The sequence below is a fragment of the Eleginops maclovinus genome, chromosome 2 (genome assembly GCF_036324505.1).
Source record: "Eleginops maclovinus isolate JMC-PN-2008 ecotype Puerto Natales chromosome 2, JC_Emac_rtc_rv5, whole genome shotgun sequence".
Taxonomy (NCBI): Eukaryota; Metazoa; Chordata; class Actinopteri; order Perciformes; family Eleginopidae; genus Eleginops; species Eleginops maclovinus.
The window spans coordinates 20,115,244-20,137,793 of NC_086350.1; the positions used below are offsets into that span (position 1 = coordinate 20,115,244).

The 22,550-nt window shown below is 39.3% G+C and overlaps 2 protein-coding genes across 6 annotated transcripts in view; both read right to left on the bottom strand.

Moving 5' to 3' along the window:
* Positions 1-765: 765 nt before the first annotated feature.
* LOC134859048 (NADH dehydrogenase [ubiquinone] 1 alpha subcomplex subunit 9, mitochondrial-like) lies at positions 766-5,965 on the bottom strand. The gene is made up of 11 exons (XM_063875340.1): positions 5,762-5,965; positions 4,383-4,556; positions 3,845-3,942; positions 3,630-3,721; positions 3,072-3,213; positions 2,855-2,957; positions 2,641-2,711; positions 2,314-2,390; positions 1,476-1,571; positions 1,148-1,214; positions 766-1,040 (listed from the first exon to the last, which is right to left on the bottom strand). The coding sequence occupies exons 1-11, from the start codon at positions 5,814-5,816 to the stop codon at positions 870-872; spliced, it is 1,146 nt and encodes a 381-aa protein (XP_063731410.1). The 5' UTR covers positions 5,817-5,965; the 3' UTR covers positions 766-869.
* A 919-nt stretch (positions 5,966-6,884) lies between these two features.
* The window catches only part of dyrk4 (dual-specificity tyrosine-(Y)-phosphorylation regulated kinase 4), a 28,036-nt gene continuing 12,370 nt past the window's right edge, over positions 6,885-22,550 (bottom strand). For 3 of the 5 annotated variants that reach the window (XM_063898477.1, XM_063898502.1, XM_063898485.1), the window contains 13 exons: positions 18,920-19,003; positions 17,076-17,228; positions 16,773-16,923; positions 16,387-16,550; positions 15,027-15,163; positions 13,724-13,864; positions 11,949-12,087; positions 11,728-11,809; positions 11,434-11,606; positions 11,255-11,315; positions 10,971-11,100; positions 9,036-9,172; positions 6,885-8,625 (listed from right to left, as the gene is read on the bottom strand). In XM_063898477.1, the coding sequence (XP_063754547.1) occupies positions 8,348-8,625; positions 9,036-9,172; positions 10,971-11,100; positions 11,255-11,315; positions 11,434-11,606; positions 11,728-11,809; positions 11,949-12,087; positions 13,724-13,864; positions 15,027-15,163; positions 16,387-16,550; positions 16,773-16,923; positions 17,076-17,228; positions 18,920-19,003 (1,830 nt within the window). In that variant the 3' untranslated portion in view covers positions 6,885-8,347. Of the gene's footprint in view, positions 8,626-9,035; positions 9,173-10,970; positions 11,101-11,254; positions 11,316-11,433; positions 11,607-11,727; positions 11,810-11,948; positions 12,088-13,723; positions 13,865-15,026; positions 15,164-16,386; positions 16,551-16,772; positions 16,924-17,075; positions 17,229-18,919; positions 19,004-19,105; positions 19,181-21,624; positions 22,127-22,550 lie in introns of those variants that run through there. The other 2 variants (XM_063898493.1, XM_063898508.1) reach the window with 2 other exon arrangements.

The window sequence follows — 22,550 nt, forward strand, 5'->3', positions numbered from 1 at the left end:
CCAGGCTGAAAACATCTGTTTTTGCAGCCTTTTTTAATTGAACTGTTCTTATGTAACATTGCACTGTAACCTTTATTCTGCATTCTAACTTTTATTCATGTATGTTATACCTGTTTTTCAAATGCCTTTTTATAATGTGTTCATGCTGCAGTATTTCTAAATGCTCTTAATGTCTTTCATTTTTGTAAAGCACTTTGAATTGCCTTGTGTTGAAAGGTGCTATATAAATAAACTTGCCTTGCAGTAGAGGCCTGGCAGAGCATCACCAGGGAGAAACCCCATCGTTTAGTGATGTCTATGGGATTTGCAACCAAAAATGAAAAGTGACAATTTTATTTATGATTATGTAACTTTGTCCAATTACTTTTGGTCCTTTTAAAAACAGGACACCATGTTTAAAATGTGTTGGAATTCCTACACCATTCACCTGCTATGGATGTAAATACCCTCAAAATAAATCTGAAAGTCTGCACTTAAAGCACATATTGAATGGTTGATTTCAAGTCCATTGTGGTGGTGTACAGAGCCAGCATTATGAAAATTGGGTCAATGTCCAAATATTTATGGACCTGACTATATTTTTATTGTCTTCTTTAGGCGTTTGTGAAACACAGTGATTCAGTGCTGTTACGTTATGATAAACACACAAGTTAATGTGCAGGATTCTTCTGCTTTCCTGAATAATTGTACTTGAATAATCTATATTGGTTAAGTCCTCTCAAATAAATAGAATGACAACGAAAAAGAGAAACACTCAAAGCAAGAAAACATCTAGAGGATCATTTTTATTTATTTATGTACAGAATATAGTAAAGACCAAACAATAAGAGGGACTAACATCCTCTGGCTGCCCTGGTGTTGTTGCTAGTCTAATAGCTGACAGTCTTGGCGGGCTTTGTATCATCCTGGTCAGCTTCCAGGTAACGGAATCGGCGATGGCGACGTAAAATCTCGATTGCCTTCTGTTCTACAGTGGAAGGGGTGATGCCTAGATCCTCAAGACCAGGGAGTCCTGGGTACTTCAGGTCTGTTGCATGAAACTTGCAATTAAAAAGCACAGTGCAGCGTTAGTGTTGGCTTGTGAGGCTCCATAGTTGGTGGCGCAATCCCAAAAGTTGATGTCGTTTCAAAATCTTGGTTGTCTTACCCTCTCGATTTTGTCTGCGGTTGTCCAGGGCTCGAATGGGCTCATTGCGAAAAACTGAGCAGCAAGGCTAAAAGCAAAAAAAGAAACAACTATAACATGATTGTACGGTTACTAGTTGTTCTGTAAGAGGATATATTGATGAGCAGGTTGCTGTTTGTGGTTGTATAGTGTTCAATCAGCACACAATACACATGTTAACCAATTCTGGAGAATTTGAAATGAGAAAAAAAAAAAAACTCTAAAGAACCGGCTTGTGTGTGTTCATACCTTTGGTGTGGTTGAGTTAAGTTTAAAAAATAGGATTAGTTTTCTTATATAAAGCACTTACTGGTAGAGTGGGCGTGGCAGGGGGTAGGCCACAAAAGGTCTGTGTGCCACAGCGTAGATGTACTCCACCAGGTCATGCAGGAGGTAACGGTTGGGACTAGAAACCAGGATAAAAGAAGAAAAAAAAACTGGTTACAGAAGAGAACCCTCCATGCAAGTCTTTGCTGACACTTACAAATGCAGGTAATTAACCACAGACGACAAGATATTTGGAAAAAGGTGTTCCATTCTTCAAGGGACAAACCCTGCACACAAGGTACTCCTTTCAGATGCTCGCCTGCCGTTTTTCCAGCAACCCCGATCCGGAGCTGGAGCTGATAAAGATCTGGTTTTTCGTGTTTCCGCCAAGCTGACCACACTTGGATGCCCAGCAAGATCCAAGAACCAAATACGTCACGCTTACGTCGGAGCGGGGTGAGATTAACCTGAGTTTAACAGTTCATGGCGAGTACAGAAAATAAAAGTAACAAGCAGTAGCGCTGAGCAAAATGACTGGAACCACACACACAGAAAATAAACTTAAAGTCAGGCAACACTAACCAGACTGAGTGTGATTCTGTTTATTATAATTATGGCAACTTCTTTTCTTCAGGACAGAAACCTTAGGGACTACAGAAGGAGTGTTTTTTGCATAGTGAGATGCTTTTTTATTTTTCCCCTTCTTGTGTGGACAAAGGCTAAATCTGACCTAATGGTTATAATGGCGTGGAGTGATCTTGCCATAAATTAAATATGTAAATAATTTGTTTTGTGTTATTACTGTAGACTTTCACGATTGCTTTACTCCCAGAGCAAGGTTTTCAAACAAAGGGATTATTTAAGGGCTGACCACTACCTACCCAACTAAAGCGTATGTCTTTCCATTAGCATCCGGGTCTCTGATTGCATTGACAATGGCCTTGGCCACATCCACCACCTGCAGGAGGAAAGAGACGGTTAAGTCAGGTTTGTTTTTTTTTTTTTTAATTATTACTGTCTATCATTTCCTCAAGACAAACAAAGGGAACAAGACACTGTTTCTCCTTGGAAATTCCTTCCGTCTTAAGGCAACTTAACTTGAAGTTAGGCGTTTAACAGAGACTCAGATGCTTAGCAATTGCTGGATATTTAAATGTGTTATAAAGGGATAGCTTTCAGAATAGTGTAATCCTTTTAAATAAACTTACATGAACAGGCTGCTTCACGGTCTTCTTCCCCTGAGATATGAGTGGAACGGCATTGCCAAACCAACGCATGTCTGAAAAAGATTTGAAGCAATACATAACATTGAGTTAAACTCTTCGAACTGTTCCAGGCTGTTCTTTAAAAATACCAAGATGTATTTCTCTGAGACTGGCACACTGCCATTCAAGCCTTACCACTCACAAACAATAACCTTACTTGCAAAATAGTTAAAGAACCTGTCCTCCCTGCCAAACATCTCTGAGGGCTTCATGATGATTGTGTCCGGAAACTCATCTCTCACTGCTGCCTCTCCTACTGCCTAGGGAATAAACATCAATGACATTTTTAGAGGTTCACTTTTTACTGGCATGTAACCAACATGCCACAGACACACACTATGTACTATTTGAAAGAGAGGGAAACAACCCTCTACCTTGTTCCTCAGGTATTTGGACGGGCTGCGTATGTCGGCGTTGAGGTGAGATATGTGGACGAGCTTCTCGATGCCGGCCTCTCTGGCTGCCTTGGCAATCTGCTGAGGGATGCTCACGAACACATCCTCGAAGCGATAGTTACTTTAAACAAAAAGAGCAGAAATACTTGCTTGTGAATGTTTACCTTCAATTCTCACGGCCATTCAGCATTGTTCTCTTACTAACATCGCAGAGACAGCTTTAATTCTATTTCATGTGAACAACAAAATACAACATAAATCTAGGGATGCACTGATGCAGAGGCAGTACATCGGCCAATAGAACAAAATTAAAATGACAGATGTAATTTTTCCCAAGAAATACACAAAATGAATGAATGAATTAATCATAGTTCAGTACATTTGTGTGATGATTTTGTGATCATTCAAATTAAGTGTGATGTAGGGTTTATGAACATGTTACTTCCCTAGTACAAAAAAATAAAGAGAAAAATATTAACATTGGCCAAATTGTAATGCTCAACACTGGTATTGGCTGGTATTTTTAACCAACTATACCTTGTCTCCCACTCTCTGCCCACCAGGTTGATGACAACATTAGAGTGCTCCAAAGCCCGTTTGATGGAGTCTTTGTTCCTGGCATCCCACTCCTGCAAAGAGACCGAAAGGAGACAACGAGTTTGCATTTCATTTAAGGCTCAAAATAGTTTTTTATATCGAGCACTTATTTACATTATTCCTGCAAGATTCCTGTGTGTCCGTGTTGATCTCACCATGAAAAGGATCTGTCCAAGATCACCCATGGGTCTAAGGTACATGACGTCATACTGATCGCAGCGGTGAGGGATTACAACCTGAGAGCCAATCCTACCTGCAAATCATCATTTGATAAACGCATGCAATCAGATCTTTGAGTAAGGAGCTAAGAGAGGAGAACACAGGGGTCATTTGTTTTTGAATAGCTTACTTGGAATATGATGCAACAATACTTACAAAAGCATAATACCAACATTTAAATGAACTGCAGTGATAGACTCCAAAATATATGTGCCCTTTCTGGAGGTTTTCTTTACATTGTTGTCTGGTTATCAAGAACTAAAATATGCAAGATTAAAAATCAGCTCTTGTCAGCCACTGAATTCAAACACGTGATCACAGCTGAGATTATATTTTATAGGTGATATAGCACGCATGGGGGGAAGTTTTCAAGCACCAGCTCAAGTAAATAAACAAATGTGTTGAAGATGAAGCAAATATTGTCGTGTGGGAAGTGATTTTACATCCATATTGCACAGTATATGTTAAACTCACCAAGCCTGTTGACCACGTATCGCCCCAGGAATCCTGTGGCACCAAACACCGTTGCCGCTATTCCACTCGAGGAGGAGCGTCCTCCTTTCCCCTTGGGGAGGACAGCATGGTGGAGCTTCCTCTGCTGGACTGTGGTGACAGAGGCTGCTGACAACACAGCAGGGGAGTAGCCACCTGTAGCGGAACACATCAGGTGATCAGATTCAACCTCACTTCATGCTGGTTATGTTTATATTTTTGGAATTGTTTTTATTGAGGGTTGTCAAATTGTTACTGAAGCTTGCTTTGGTTTAACCACATCCATCAAACCATCTATCATCTATCTATCTATCTAATAGGGCTGTCAAAGTTCTCTGTGACATTGGTTTTATCGATGCTATTGCCAAATGCGGGAAAATTGTCCGACTTCATGCAAAGGTTTCAGAAATCTTGTTATAATGTAGTTTTTTAATTTTTTTTTTACAAATGTGTCATGTAATTATTTTTTATACAGCATCACACATGTATGTTTTACACCCCCCCTCCCAAAATACAAACACTATTGTGTTAAGCATGATTAATCAGTTTATTATTGTTTTTAATACATAAAAACAAAACACGGAAGGGTGTTTTTAATTGCCTAATTTAAAACACCCACAGACTACAGCATTGAAATCACATTTTTACAAAGCATTGCATTGTTATGGTATTTTACACTACTATTTTTTGTTGCCTCTCTCTCTCATTACACACTACAAAACTAGCTATAAGTAATAGGAAACTGGTGAATGCACTGAGCAGATGAAATGAGCAATAAGACGTATTTTAGGGATCCATGCTTACTTAAGAAAAATACAATTCCAAACAGAAACTGTGATGCAAAATGACAAGACACGAAACAAACGGTAGCTCAGTGTCACTGTGCAGACACATTATTAACAGCATCGTTAGTGCAAAACAACAGACACGTTATTAAGTCATGTTAAGAACTGGGATTGTACATTTATGAAAAACTGTCACGTTGATTAATATCTTTTCAGCCACTAAATCAGACGTCACGTCAAGATGGACAAATGGAAAGGACAATTGCTAAAGCTCACCCAAACGTAACGCAATACCTTCAATTTAGAATGCATGCAAAGATTCAGGTGGTAATCTAGTAAAGTAACGCAGCTGATAGTATTTTAAATAATCAAAAACTTTAATTGTAAACTAGAAGCTCACTAAAGCCCATGCTAGCAGGCAACTAGCCGAGCCTGTTAGCAAGGTCACTCAAGCCGAATGTGTAGTCTAACTGTGAGCCTGGGTTCGCAAGACATGTGTAAAGATCTTAAATCACACCATAATACTTTAAGTTATTATTGTAGTTATCAAATGCACACTGATTTGACATTACTCACTTGAAATCCTTGGAAGGACACTCACAGGACGGCTAATCAGCGCTAAGGTCGCCATCTTTCCGACTACGGAAACCCGCGTGGGCCAAAACACGCATGTGTCAATTCACCACAGTGGCACACGGAGGAAATCCCAAAACGAAAGGTTGTTGTCCTTTACAAATGATAGGCTATCAAAAAACTCTTCACAAAATGCAGCGTCTGGTTTATGAAAGAAACAAACAACATGGGCATTGGGCAATATGGGAAAGGCCTCTGAAGAAATCTATTGTGCATGTTTTAATGGTGTGAAGTCGGGACGTAGCTTTATTTTGCTGTGATCATTAATTTACATGGTCGTGAAAAAGGAATATTTATGTTATAATTTGGACTGTTTGCATGAAGTTTTCTAAACCGTGGCTGATGCTGTACTGAAGGAACCAATAGCCCATATGAAGTAACAACCATTAAAAATAAAGTTCAGTGTGTATCTGTTAAATAGGAAATATTTTTCAATAACCGTTAAACCAGTCGTGGTTATAATTTGAGGTATTTCATGGCATTGTGTGTCTATATATTTTCCAGCACTAATGGCGTTATGATTAGGGACAGACCATACCATTGATTCAATAGTCCTGGGCTAAGGATAGACAGTCGATTCTAGTCCCATCTCTACTTCAGCCTCTATCAATTCTGACTGGCCCCAAACGATATGGAGTGTACCTCCAATATATATGAATATAATTTATTTATTTATTCAAAATTCTATAAAAGATATCTTGAATTACTAATTTAATGCACTGAACTGAAAAACTCCAAGTAAAGGAGGTCCAACCCACTCCTGTCATCACCTGTTCCTGTACACAGCAGCAGGTGACAGCACATTAACATGTATCAGCCATTCAGAGCTCCTGCTGCTGATGGCACACAGCTCACACATCTTTAACCATATAGAGCAAATTGAAAACTGTAGATGTTTAAATGGAGGCAGATCCTTTATGCAGGAATTGATACAAATTAGAAAATGTAGCATGTAGTCTGATTCAGATTTCAATATTGTGCCATCATTGCCTCAGTGTCATTTAAAGTTGAAGCAAGGAAACAAAAACACAAAGGTGAAGATGAAATGATGAAATATTAAAGAATATGTTCTTTGAAACAACATTTTATTTTATCATAAAAGACAAAAAGACATAATAATTCATATAACTATAACATCACTTTTTGTTATTATTGGGATATGTTAATCGATAGTGAGGGCAAGGGTCTGAATTCACTTTAAATTGGATCTCTGTTGACGACAAAAGACATAAACCAATTGTAAAACGCTGGTTAATAAGGTATGTTATGGCATAACCGTATGTTTTGGTAATGTTAGATGAGTCATCATTTTGTCAGAAAAAGGGATCCTGGCAGGGTCTGAACCTGTTGATTTGTTTCTAATCTGAATGTATACACACATCATTAAAGTGCAAGATTCCTAATACTGCAAGGCACAAACTATCAAGAACACGGTTGTCTTTTTGTTTCTAATATAAAAATAACGCAGACATACAAACAATATTTTCATACAGTTACACCACAACAAGTAAAACCTTGTCTAAACCCTCAACAAATATCTGAAATATTTTCTTAAAATATGTTTTATCATACACAAACATAGGAAATTACAGAAGACATATAAATATACAATAGATTCTATTACATATTTTATGATTGTTGGATGCAGATGTTTAACAACGTTGAAACAGAATCAAACATATTCCAAAATAAATACATTAAATCATCAACAATCTACTGCATTACACAATTAAAAAGTTAATGAAAGTAGTTTTATGTGTCAACATGATTTAAAAAAATCTTTTTTTGGCTCAGCCTTTATTGCACACACTTCTCTAATATTTTACCTATATTGAGTTAATGCTAAAATGTCCAAAATAAAAAGAAAATAATATAATAACAAAGATTAGGTAGCTTTTATACCCATGCACGTATCATGTACTGCTTTTTATCACAGAAACTAAAACTGTTTATGGAGACAGAAACAGCCAATAGCTGATGCTGTACTTTGAATTTTAACCATTTGATCTAATTAACATGTGCATCTTTGTGTGGCAAACAATTGTGACACATACAAAAAATACAAAATAAAGCCTGCAACTGCATCTTAAAAAAATTACAACTGGTTGACTTTACTGTCATACAAAGTTCCATAGAATAAAATAAAACACTGTAGCTGTAGACTTAAAACAATAAATAGAAGATGTCCATCTTTGCTGATGATCAGTGTGTCCCGTATACATTAATATTTATATTCAATAAGTGGAAACTGGTTTGTGTTCTTCCTGTCCGTAGAAAACATCCACTTCTTTCAACCTTGAAAGTCCGACTCATGCATGTTGTTCTGTAACGTCACGTAGAGACTGAAACAACATGGCAGAGTTTGTAGTAAATGAGAACACGTATTCTCATAAATTAAATTGTGTGCAGGGACAACAAAATGCAACATTCTCTTAGCTGTCCATTTACTTCCACCTCACCAACTCTATCACTATAAACCTAAACAACATTTTTGACTTTTCATGAATGCAGCACGATTCGCTCTGCCTGTTACATGATGGGGGGCAAACACTGAGACGACTCCTGGCTATCTTCTCTCTCTGTTCCTGCTTCTTCTTGAGGCTGGATGATGATGTGAACGGGCCTCTCTCCACCCCCTTCTTGCTGCTTTGTATCTGTAGAGCGCTTGCCCTCATTTTCACACACCTCCTCTTCTGCTGAGGCCCCGATGGGTCGCAGTCGCTCTGCGGAGGCCATCTTTTTTCGTGGTGCTGTCCCGTCTCTCTTCAGTTTGTCCTTAGCGCTGCTCTCTGAGCTGACCTTCTCCACTGTCGAAAGAAACAAAGGAAATTAAATGGTAACTCAAGATAGATAAATAGATTCTTTATTATTCCATATGTGGGAAATAATTAAAACAAATTAAGAAGAGTCTACATTTCACCCATCCTATTATTAGGAGCAGTGGGCTGCCATTATGTACAGCTCCAGGTGAGCAGTGTAGGGGAAGGTGCCTTGCTCAGGGTCATTCTAAAACTTAAACCAGTGACCTTTCGGTTCCTAAACAAACCCTGCAGACTACCACCCCCCAATTGGCTCAGGTGAATTTAAACCCACTCTCTTGGTATGTCTGCTGCTTGGGTAGCAGTAAGACTCTGCTTTATTATAGCTGTTTGTATACTTTTCACTTCTTCTCCAAAATGCTACTTAATAAAGACGATGAGCTGGACCGCACTCTTACCAGGCTTACTGGTCGAACTGTCTGAGGCCTTCTTCCCTGTCGGCCTAGTTCTTGGTCGGACTTTGTTAAAATTTCCCTCCAGGATCCACTCATGCTGTAGCCCCTCATCTGGAGTCATGCGTTTGGTTGGGTCCCAACTGAAAACACCCAGAAAAATAATTACATTTTTCAAGTATATTTATATATATATATATATATATATATATATATATATATATACACAGTGGGGAGAACAAGTATTTGATACACTGCCGATTTTGCAGGTTTTCCCACTTACAAAACATGTAGAAGTCTGTAATTTTTTATCATAGGTACTCTTCAACTGTGAGAGACGGAATCTAAAACAAAAATCGAGAAAATCACATTGTATGATTTTTAAATAATTAATTTGCATTTTATTGCATGACATAAGTATTTGATCACCTACCAACCAGTAAGAATTCTGGCTCTCACAGACCTGTAGGTTTTTTTTAAAAAGCCCTCCTGTTCTCCACTCATTACTTTTATTAACTGCACCTGTTTGAACTTGTTACCTGTATAAAAGAGACCTGTCCACACACTCAATCAAACAGACTCCAACCTCTCCACAATGGCCAAGACCAGAGAGCTGTGTAAGGACAACAGGGATACAATTGTAGACCTGCACAAGGCTGGAATGGGCTACAGGACAATAGGCAAGCAGCTTGGTGAGAAGGCAACAACTGTTGGCGCAATTATTAGAAAATGGAAGAAGTTCAAGATGACGGTCAATCTCCCTCGGTCTGGGGCTCCATGCAAGATTTCACTTCGTGGGGCATCAATGATCATGAGGAAGGTGAGGGATCAGCCCAGAACTACACGGCAGGACCTGGTCAATGACCCGAACAGAGCTGGGACCACAGTCTCAAAGAAAACCATTAGTAACACACTACGCCGTCATGGATTAAAATCCTGCAGCGCACGCAAGGTCCCCCTGCTCAAGCCAGCGCATGTCCTGGCCCGTCTGAAGTTTGCCAATGACCATCTGGATGATCCAGAGGAGGAATGGGAGAAGGTCATGTGGTCTGATGAGACAAAAATAGAGCTTTTTGGTCTAAACTCCACTCGCCGTGTTTGGAGTAAGAAGAAGGATGAGCACAACCCCAAGAACACCATCCCAACCATGAAGCATGGAGGTGGACACATCATTCTTTGGGGATGCTTTTCTGCAAAGGGGACAGGATGACTGCACCGTATTGAGGGGAGGATGGATGGGGCCATGTATCGCAAGATCTTGGACAACAACCTCCTTCCCTCAGTAAGAGCATTGAAGATGGGTCGTGGCTGGGTCTTCCAGCATGACAACGACCCAAAACACACAGCCAGGGCAACTAAGGAGTGGCTCCGTAAGAAGCATCTCAAGGTCCTGGAGTGGCCTAGCCAGTCTCCAGACCTGAACCCAATAGAAAATCTTTGGAGGGAGCTGAAAGTCCGTATTGCCCAGTGACAGCCCGAAACCTGAAGGATCTGGAGAAGATCTGGATGAAGTGAGTGGGCCAAAATCCCTGCTGCAGTGTGTGCAAACCTGGTCAAGAACTACAGGAAACGTCTGCTCTCTGTAATTGCAAACAAAGGTTTCTGTACCAAATATTAAGTTCTGTTTTTCTGATGTATCAAATACTTATGTCATGCAGTAAAATGCTAATTAATTACTTAAAAATCATACAATGTGATTTTCTGGATTTTTGTTTTAGATTCCGTCTCTCACAGTTGAAGAGTACGTATGATAAAAATGACAGAATTACACATGTTTTGTAAGTGGGAAAACCTGCAAAATCGGCAGTGTATTAAATACTTGTTCTCCCCACTGTATATATATTTCAATTTGACCTTTAATACAGTACCAACTTAATTTGAAAGTCACATCCAGTGTTCTTACAGCACAATACATATAAAATAACGTAGATGCGAACATACGTGAGGCAGCGTTTGATGAAGTCTAGGAACAAAACGTCATTTGTTTTCAACGCAGCTGACAGTTCCTTGGAGTTTGGCCTCCTCTTCTTCCCCTTGCTGTTCGTGATGTTCCTGGGGTTTCCTTTGGAGTCTAAACACAATCATCAAACACAGTACAGATTGGCAAAGTTCCACCCTAGAAATGTATTAAACTTTTGAGAACATTAGTAATCCTATACTCGGGTAGAATCTTTGCAGAAATAAGACATATTAAAAAAGATACAAAAATGAAGATAAATACTCACCAAAGAACAACCTCCTCCTCGATGCTGACTGAACAAAGTCATTTGGAGGCATCCCAAGAACCTGTGAGTCAAGATATATATCAGAAATCTTAAGAACCTTGAGCAAATCAACAAGCATATTGTAAAATTGTTCCTGTATTTACATTTGCGAAAGGCACACAATTATTTCCATGTCTTACCTCCATTACGCAAGCTATTTGCTCCACTTCACTCTCTCCTGGGAAGAGAGGATAGCCTGTGTACAGTTCACCAAGGATGCAGCCCAGACTCCACATATCAATGGCCATGCTGTAGGGGTGACCCAGGATGACCTCTGGAGAGCGGTAGAAGCGACTCTGGATATATGTGTACACTAAAGGAAGAGACAGAAGAGACTTTGATAGATATACGTTTTCAGGATGTAACATTTCTTGGCATATTCAGACATGGTTCATATTGTTAAATGTTCTCTCAGTTGAGTCTTTAGCCCCTACCTCTTTGTTGTTCGTAACAGCTTGATCCAAAGTCCACCACCTTGATGTTCCCTGGCCCTCTCTGAGACAGCAGGATGTTTTCCTGTTCACAAGCAAAAGCAAAAAAGAAAGTTCAAACACTTTGCCTTTATATAATGCTACTGCACTATTATGCTCATCCACAAGATGGAGCAAAATTCACAGTTTATGTATGCAGATCATTTTGCAGTTGAAGTGAGTACCGGTTTGAGGTCACAGTGGATTATCTTCTCCCTGTGCAGCATCTGAAGGCACCGCAAGAGAGCATGGGTGAAGCGGCGGATGAGAGCGAGACTGAAGCCCTGGAAGTTGTTTTTTTTAATCAGCTCATACAAGTTCACCCTTAGGAGAGAAACATAATGGGATGTATGGTTAGCCTACAGTGCTGTTGAAACTGAACATTTTGTTTTGTTTCCCTTAGCTATAGAGAGGTATATGATGATGATATATATTTGATGAAGTGATGATGTATTTTTGTTAGCCGACCTGGAAGTTAGCATTGCAAGGGCTACCTTCACAAAAAGCTAATTGGAAATTGGATTTAATGGATTTTTAACTATTGCAGAGAATGAGTAACAAACAACCCATTTTAAATAGGGTAAACTCCACACATTAATACCAATTTTTAATAGTTTTAGCAAGAATGCAATTGGCAGAAGTTAAACGCTAACATTAGGCTATCAACAAACTACACAATGGTCGCAAGACGCCAACACTAAGCTAAAGGCGAACTCCTGTTCAACATGATGACGTTTAGTAGTCTCATTTAGTCCCTTTTTAGAAACCACATTTGTGAGGTAGTCATTAATAAAAAAAGAACACCTGTCCATGGAGCCAGGAGCAAAGGGTGCACTATTTTCATTAATGAACTTTGTTGCACATTATTCAACTTATTACACTACCCATACTAAATAAAGCAACAACTTGACTCAGAATATGAATTGAAAATATTTTTATTTGCCTAAAAATGATTGTATTTCCTCCACGAAGAAAAGAATACTCACTAACAAATATTAAAACAATGCCAGAGTCTGTGTGTGTTTATTTCCTGTCTACCTTCTTCTGTTGATTTCTCTGACATCCAATACTCTGTCTTTTCAACTCTTTTCCCTCTCTCCCTTGAATGTCCTTAGCAATTATTTTGCTTAGCAGCGGTGTGTTATCGAGTATTAACAACCTCTGAAGAATTAGCGCATTCAACTAGGCCGTGTAAAGAGCATGTACCACTGCTCTTATTTCAGGCCTCTAACCAAAAACCAATAACTTCACATCGAGGGAACCCAGAATTGCTAAAGTTCTAACTTACAGTATTTCCGGGGTTTGGGACTCATTCCTGCACCACTGTATGATTTCATATATTATTATTTATATCCACATACTTTTTTTTCATAAAATATTAAGAACTTCATGTTTCTTAACTAAATGATGAGGGAAAAAAGGCTGCTAAATCTGAAGTCCCTCTACATTTTACATCACCTTTCATATTACGTCCACTGTCAAGCGCATACTGACATTCAGAGGGATGGACAGTGTCCTCTTACTATTTTAGCTACTTCTAATAAGCATAAACTTCTTTAGAGTGTGTAACTTGAGCCTTCACACCATGAAGCAACAGGGGGTAAGAGATATGTCCCTAATCAAGGCCTTAAGTAAAGGATTCTGTGACAGTAATGTTAGACAAGGTGGCGGTCCAAGACGTCCTCTAAAGGTCATTCAGCCTGAGTGATACACACAACTATGTCCCTTCAGATGGATATCAGTTCCTAAAACACAGGCGGCTTAAGGTACACAGGTGATCACTTAACTCCTGATTACCTGTGGTCACATAGTAATATTACTGGGAAAAAAACGAGTCAGAAGAGCCTTTGATAACATGGTGCAGTGATATAAGCGTGTTGTTATTCTTGGGAAAGGTTGCATACCCGGAATACACTCAGATTAATTGTTCAGCAATGTGATAACTCATGACTGTACCAACCCGAGAAGCTCAAAGGAGATGCAGAGGTGATTTCGGAAGTAAAAGTACTCCTTCATGTGGATGACGTTGTGAAGGTTGTCTTTGTCTTTCCTCTTGATCACATCCAGGATCTTCAGCTCCACCAGGGCTTGGTGATGAAACCTACAGACACATGTACAGAAGCTGTTAGTTAACTGAAATTCAAAAGTATGTGATTGAGATTCATTTTTTATATATATTCTAAGAATGAAGGGGGAAGAAGACTTAAAGGGGCCCTATTATGCTTTTTGGGGTTGTACCTTTCCTGTAGTATGCTATATAGGTTTTTGTGCATGCAAATGGCCTGCAAAGGCTTAAATCCCAAAATTAATAGTGACATTACTGCATAACACTTGCACTTCTATTGGCTGGCACTCCAACACATTGTACGTGATAGGCTAAGGGGCGGGACATCTCCAGGCAGTTGACCAATTATTGCAGAGCTAACCAATTAGAGCAGACTGGGCTCTGGTTTCAGACAGAGGCTGAAAAGAGGTGCTGCAGCACAGGCAGTTCGAGAAAAATAAAGACCTTTTTGAACATTAAAGCATGTAAACATGTCACAGTAGAGGTACAAAACACACATATCAAGCCTGAAAATGTATCATTAAAGGGCCCCTTCAAATGCATTTATTCAAGATCTTTGAATCCGAAGTGGTGATAAATCCTTGGAATCTTTTTTTTATTTATTAAATTAACATTTCTGCTGATGTTTTTCTCCGCTGTAGAGGTTTTTCCAATCACACCACACCCTTAAATCCTTAAACATTCCTTTATGTGAAGAGTTTTTGATCCTCTCCCAGGAGAGATAAAATCGGCAAATGGGCAGAGTTTGCTCCCGCTATTTGTTTTCTGCATTATTAAAGTGGCGGTAGAACCTGATGGCTGCTGAGCTGAACTTACATGACCTTAACGATCACTCTGGCAGTCACTGCCCCAGTGATCCTGAGGGAATGACGACAGGTAAGATAACACCCAAGGGGTCGACTTCTATCATGCTAAAACAGGATCTCAGCAATTTGGCAGAATCGTTAAATGTAAAGTGAGCACGGGACCGGCATTTGGGAAAACCTCACAACAGAGTGTCAGACTTCAAGTGAATGCAAAAAGATAACTCCTTAAATGTGACACATGACTTATTCTATAGAGTGATATACTGTAATTTAAATACAAGAATAATACATCGTGTATTTTATACAAATATTCTAGATTAGAAAATTGAAAATCATTTGAGGAAAAGGTTCAATCATATGTAGCTGATTGAGAAGGAAATATTTCTGTGTACCTTTTCTTATTGCGTATCATCTTGATGGCTACCAGCTCATTGTTCTTGTGATCGAGACATTTGAGGACCTGCCCAAAGGAGCCTTTCCCGATCACTTCAAGCACTTCAAACCTGTAGCCAATATGGTCATGCAGCACCTTAAGGAGCAAGGAGAGCACAGTGAATATTTGAACAGACCTCAATATTATGTACTGCATGATTATATTGTTGAAAGTCACTTTGTGATGAAACCATAAGATCGATCTGAATCGTTATATCGATCAAATGATCAAACATGTAATATCATGGATGCAGAGTGGAAACCTTGGTATATATTATCATCTTTAAGATATGCATTTATTAAAAAAAAGAAGAGAAAAAACATGTTGTCTTGAGAAATGTTGCAATTTATAGTGAATACCACATTTCTGAAAATGATATGTATTAAAAAGATGTTATGTATGTTTTATCATTTAAATATCCAGAAGAGGACAGTAATACATTTATCAAATCAAATTAGAGTGGCTTTTTGTAAGTATATACAAATGTAACTGATCCAGATAAATGTGTACATGATTCATTCATGAACATTTTTAAAATTTGACAAATTTCCCTTTTTAAATATGCCAAACATTGTTAATTATAGAAATGTAATCTGTAATAGCTACTGTTAATGGTTTCTCATGCTCCCTCACACTGATCTGCTGTGTGTGCAGTGTTAACTGTGACAGTGGAAGCCTCAATGAGAGTCTAAACAATGGTCCATCACTCAGTCATAAACAGCTCATTCATTACATATCGCAAAGCACACACCTGTCTGTCAGTCACCGGATTTATACCAGATGATGACCTCAGTTCAGTTTATTGTGCCAAATATTAAACAATGAAGTCAGACCAACAGACTGTTTATGTCTGCAGCTCCAGGATTAAGGTCACATGAAGGCATCCGGTTGTGTAAAGGTCCGAGTTTTATAGAACTATGGTATTTATCGGTTTTATTTTATGACTGAACACTTTATAAACGTCATCATACGTCGTTAGATTCAATTACTATTATTGTTGTAGCTACAGTGTGAGTTTTGGTTCTTGCTAGCAATTCATGAAAGAAATGCTTCAGATACATTACAAAAATCATATTTAGTCACCTTCTCTCTGTCAAAGCTGACTCAAGCAACTGTTGGTGCGTTTCAGTATCTCTGGGAAATGTTTACATCTAACACTTGGGAGCGTTTGGACATTGAACAATAGTTAAAAAAAAACAACTATTGTCATATGTGACAAGGAAGACTTTTTCCTAAACAGTCTCTACTTGTAACCACCTATTTACACTGCAACAACTTGAAAACAAAATGACATGATTGTGACAGACCACCCATCTTACCCTGACGTAGCTTCCATGCTCATCATCATATCCATTGTTCTGCGGTGTTCCTTGGGAACCCTCGATCTTCTGAGAGCCCGAACCAAGGAACCAGATCTCTGCGTAGTCCATGATTTCCTCCTGCTCAAACTCTGTCATCCGGTCCTTGAAGTTCTTCAGTGCCTCTGCAACAGGAAGTAAGAGGAGGGGATGAGTCGCTATGTTATTGATCACATCTCTGCCAAAAGCAGAGGGTTGTGAACAGTTGACTTCAACGCCAGCTTTTTTTTACCGCATCAAAATTGTTCCTGAGTTATATGTTTGTGAGGCAACTCCCTCGAAAGATTTTAAAATGGAATGGAATAACATTTCTGTAATACACTGGATTTTTATCCACAATAACATACCCTTGGGGGACATGGGTAGCCTTTGTCCCTCGTATGCCTTCTCTTTCTCCAGCTTGTTGCTGATAATCTTGCTGTTGCGGGAGACGGACATTTTATCCATTGCTGCACCAAAGCGCATGCTGAACTGCTGAGCGGGCTTCTGCCTATCATCCTGTACAACAGACACACAGAGGAAGTCCCTTTGTAATTATGAGCAAAGAAAAGATTATGAAACTACAGTTGTGTGACCTTCACAATGTTTTTAATCTCTTAAAATTTGAGATATACAAGCCACTGATGTGTATTAGTGTATGAGAGCCTCACCGGGTGTGACTGATAGTTGTTTTGGCCCCCCTTGTTGGCAATTTGGGGCAGGATGCTGTCCGACTGCTGGTTCTGGTTTTTGGCATTGCTGACCACCACCTGGACCACAGGTGGCTCAAGCTGGGGCAGGGTCCCTACACCAGAACCAAACTTCTGTAAACAAGAGGAATTGTTTTAATTTCAGAGCCTTTAATGGAGGAATGTGTTACATTAAAAAAAAAAAACATTGACAACTTGGTGAGATGATGGAAGAAACATGATCTTCTGTCGTGTTTTTCAAATTCCAATAATGTATAGCAGTGCGACTTGGAAGAAGGAAGATTGCAGTGTAATTGGCATACAGAGAATATTTAGGAAAATCAAGAAAGACATTGGCCAACTTCCACAGCTAGAAGTCTTTTAGGATATTTTTCTGTGGGGAATAGTCCACTGTCTTTCAACACTACAGAATGAGAGGCACACCAACACACAACAAAATAACCATTTACAGGGAGTAGGTCATGGAGTGTGAAATCTTAAAGGTTTATTCTTTTTAGACTTACAACCTTGTTGTTACTTTTTTCCCAAGCATGTGTCTGTGTCTGACTGCATCTCGTCAGTTTTGTATTCTCCGCTAGTGATCTACATCTCTTCTTTATCTCCAGGGGCTCAGATGACCAGGACCCCCAGCAGGCCGCGGCTGGAATTACTGATCAGGTTGAGAGTGAAATTGGGACAAAGCCTGTGAGGCTGTGTCCTGACAAAGTCTGTCTGTGGCGACTCTGTGGGGGAGGTAAAGAGTAGCAAACTGCTTTTCACTGGCTGCCATCCTGCTTGCTCTACTAGCACGATTACATGTGTCACAGCTTTGCAAAGCTAAGCCCTGCCAATGACTGGCAAAATTAGACCTCTATGCTATGGCAGAGTTCTCTGGGAAAAATGTGATATCCCACCAGTATCCATATTAAGAGGAGCATTATTGATTATATGTAAGAGTATTTTCACTTACTGAGCTGCGATTCCACTCAAATGTCATGGGGAAAAGCTACCCTATTACTGCATGCTATCATGCAGCCTTCAGGGATGTATAAGCAACATAATATATGCTTTCATATTAATTATTAACAGCATGACAGGAAATAAAAAAAGGTTTCCCATCCTTTTGGTAGATCTGATATTCCATCTCATGTGTTTAGAGCTCCTGCAGGATCTGCCAACTTGGTAATGACGCATAGAGATAAGGCTAAATATAGGTTCAAGCACCTGCCACAACAGGCAAAGGAAGTAAACACAGTTGCGTGCCTGTGTACAGTCAGCGGGGGAATGCTGCTTAAGTAAACTGCACTTGTATCAATGAAAATCTGTGATGGGTTGCTCGGCATAACCACATGTGATGACAGACGGGTGAAATCACATCCATGTTTTTTTTAGGTAGTTAATAAATGTCCATATAAATGAGTTAGAACATCATCACGGATGTTTTAGTGCGACATTCAGTTTCTAAAGAGCAGCTCTGTCATAAATATAAACAAAATAATTAGTTCGTCCTATTTTTCGAATATGTAAATAAGTTTTATACGATTTATTTATTATATTTATTGTATTTCTAATTACATTTGTAAATGTCTTACTGTTGATTGTAACGTTTATCAGATTAAAAAAAAACGGTTTAATTAACATTTTTGTGATTGTGATTTATTATAGTTTTTTCTGAATTTTACAAAATGCTATCTGTTCTCATGAAGAGCTCTTGTATTCAAGCAATGAGAGTCAAATGTATCAATAACAATAGTCCATCTCACATTACTCCAACACTGAGGGGAAAGATGAGTGTTGATACATATTGTGGTTGGGGTCGTCCTGACCTGTGAACACGGTCGGTTTGTTCCAAGACGGTTTCCTTCTGCTGGGAGTCTGTGAGGGTGAGAGAAAGCCTCCGGTCGAGATGTCTGTGGGAGGAATGAGAGCAGTTAAATAGGAGAAAAAAAACACAAAAAGATGCTGTGACATAAGAATGTCATCTCCGAGATGAGATAAAGGAACTCCTATACCTTATCAGATATGGATTAAAGCAGACATAAATAATATTATGATTAATAATATTAATATTCAGGCTTCTTGATTTCGTACTGCGTGGATTCTGCATTCTCCTCAGAAACACACAGTATGTGGGCAGCAGAGCAAGATTGCAGGGAAAAAATAATAAACTGTGATCTTATAATAGATCACTTCTACAAAAACCTAGCAACAACGTCCCTCTCTCTCCAGTATTCTCTGTGTACCTGCTGGTTTGTGAACATGTGCATAAACATGTGTTTGGCAGTGGGTGTGAACATGCCTGTGCGCCTGTGCTCACTGCAGACCCAGCTCAACGTGTTAAAGGGAAGACAAAAAATTTAATAAAAGAACGGAGTTCCGGATATAAAAAAATAAAAATAAGTACCACGTGAACGTCTGCACGATTCTCTCTGACACCAAGCCAGCTTACACGTGCATCAATAATCAGCTGTTGGGGCGGACACCATATGGGTGAACTCAAGCTTAGCCCCATATGGGGATACGTGCTTAACACTCTCTGCCAGCCTGGCAGTCGGGGAAAGAGGCAGGGAGGGAGGGAGGGAGACTGAGTGGGGTGTTGTCCATGGGTGCTATATAAGAAATAGCTTCCAAATCATGATCTTATACTTAACCACAGATTGAGAGGCAACATCAGCTGTCACTGCAGTGTCGTTTAGAAAAGAAGGATGAGCCACTGAACTGACTCCTAACCTTCTGGGTCTCACTGCTCAATGGATAAAAACACATCCTACAAACAGGCACGGGCCGCGCTGCTCATATTGAAGTTTATATAATCTTTCAGTAAGAAAAACAACACGCAGCCATAGAAAGGAATGACACAACATTGTTGTCATGTGTTATTCCCAGGACCATGTTGAGTGGTAACAGGCTCCATGTGGGTCAATCTGGCAGGCTGGCTTCTAAAACACCTCCTGTAAACAGTCTGTGGTAAGCCTGGCTGATGAGCAATTAGCCATTGGAAACCCAGTTACATCATAGCTCGTGCCCAGGTGCTGTGCCATCACCATTATTTGTTGCTCTGATGTCCCAAAAGAATTATTTGTCCAAAAACTGCCAGAAAATATTGCACATTAACGTTAATTTTAATCTTCATTGAAAAAATGTTCAAACTATTTTTATAACGGATCGTAACTACTGAATATTAAATGATATAAAGAATTTGAACATCCCAAAAATCCTTATAACATTGTCAAAAGGTATGCCAAATGTAGTAACACAGTCAACATGATTAATACAAATGTACAATTCAAATACAGAAAATGTCACAAGGCAAAAGGGTTAAGATCCCAAACAACAGAGCATTCATATTTATCGATGTCAGTATCACCATCTAAAATGTAGTTTTGCAAGGGCAAAAGACATAATATTTCAAGTGCAGATTGGATTTTTTTTTTTTGTATGACACTAAATTCTCATCCCTGTGTAGACATACGGTAAATGCAGTCCATTTATAAAGGAAACATGATTGACTGCGTTTCCTCCTAATGTGCCGACAAGTTCAAATAAAGTGACAGAAATAGATGGAAGGGAAGACACGGAAACAGAAGTCAGGAGCAATGCTGAGATCTTCGTTGGCGGTACAGTATGACCATCACAGCAGGGGTCTGTCAGCCCATCTGGGGTCAGTTGGTCAGAAGGTCAGCAAAGCAATAAAACAACTGAGGGTAAACATCAACAAACTGTACATGTGTGCCTCGTATCACTATCAGCTGTCAGACATGCAGAGTCATTTTTCAATGTTCAATCACGCAGGCTGTTTACTGCAGGCATCAAATGTGACAGGATCAATCCATGTGTTATGGTAGTGGTTTGTAAAAGCTAGTCAAACTTACTTTGCTTTCTAAAACCAGTTAAAAATTCTACAAACCAAAAGCAGCAGGGGTTAAATTTACAAGTTTCCATGTAGGGTGTGAAAAATACACCAGAACACATATAGACTAACGGAATATGTCAGCACAACAAATGTGGTTAAACAACGACTGAAATAGAAATGGATCAGATTTTTCATCACATCTTGGCATGGCGTCAGGAGGAAGGGGGTGGAAAATAAAATAAGAATTCAAATGGCCAATATGAATAATTACAAAATGAGAATAGCTTGAAAATATCATCACGGATCAAAAAGATAAATGGAGAATGAACAGTTAAAAAGGTACAGATTCTTTTTTTTGCCATTGTAAAAGGACACCTGTGGAGGGATTTTCCCAAAAAGGAATTGGTCTGGAATGAAGCCCTGTATCTGGGCAAAACAAATTCTTATTCCGTGGAAAAGCAAATATAGGAAATATGTAAGTTAACTTTAGACAAGTTGATATTATGCTAGACCAGCCCTGCCATTAAAATACATTCATAGAGACACTCCCATTTACTATGAACAGCTTTCAAATTGACTATGAATATAAACCAGAAAACCACAGTCATAACATTATCAAAAGGAAACAAGTGTTTTACAACCAACCAATCCACTTGCTTACAAATCAAAGTGGCTCACCTTGTTGTTAATTTCTGGCAACATGCTGTGTTCTCACTGTCAGCCCTTATAATTGCTTGGCAATCCAAACTCAGAGGAGAGATTATAAAATCCAAGAAAGAATCATAGTATCCAAATATGTCATTCCAGCCTCAAAAACAAGACGCACTATCCAAAACTTCGCGAAGAGGACTGAATCAACACTGATGAGTACAATCCTGATGACTGATCTTATCCACCAATTCAAACCTGCAGGACTCCTGGTTTTACGCGCACGAGGGTAAATGCTCTGTCGTCAGAGAAGCGATTAGCGAGACAAGCTGTCGAGGGTCTCTGCCTTGGCGCGTTACTGCGACGGCTCCGAGGGAGCCACCTGTTCAGGTTTCTGCCGCGGACAGCCGGGGCTTTCCCGATATAGATCGCATTTATCCGCTTGCTGTCGTCCACCTACACCATGCGGTATGACTGATGCGCTCTCCAACACCGACGCTGAGCAGAGAGGGTTTCACACCGACGCACGTACGTCGTGGCCATACTCAATTTACAGAGGGTGTTATGAAGACCCCTGGCTGTTAAAATGAGCTCCAGCGAGGCTTTGCACCCGTAAAATTGTGTCACACTGGAAACATTTTATCGTGTGAAGAGATCAGACTCTAGCTTTACGTCAATGGTTTTTTCAATGGTTTCAACTTTGAGGGAGCTGCAAAATCAAAGGAAAACAGAGTTTAAATTGAGTCACTAAAGAAAATAACAACGATGCCTTTTAGGTTTGTATGCGTGGGAAAAATATATTATATCAACAGATCACCAGGTTTGAATTTAGTTTGAAAAAGAACAAAAGTTAAATACTATACTTTAAATAATAAGCGGCTTCTCTTGTAGGCCTACGTCATTAGCTCCATTCAATATGTTAAGTGATTATATGGATCTGTGCTCCCAAACCTGTC

What these genes read in the sequence shown, in the direction of transcription:
- LOC134859048 (XM_063875340.1), bottom strand. Translation starts at nt 5,816, where the DNA reads ATGGCGACCTTAGCGCTGATTAGCCGTCCTGTGAGTGTCCTTCCAAGG. An exon ending in ATACGTGGTCAACAGGCTTG is followed by an intron (nt 3,943 to 4,382) that starts GTGAGTTTAACA and finishes GATGATTTGCAG; the next exon opens with GTAGGATTGGCTCTCAGGTT. An exon ending in CTGCCACGCCCACTCTACCA is followed by an intron (nt 1,215 to 1,475) that starts GTAAGTGCTTTA and finishes TTTTGCTTTTAG; the next exon opens with CCTTGCTGCTCAGTTTTTCG.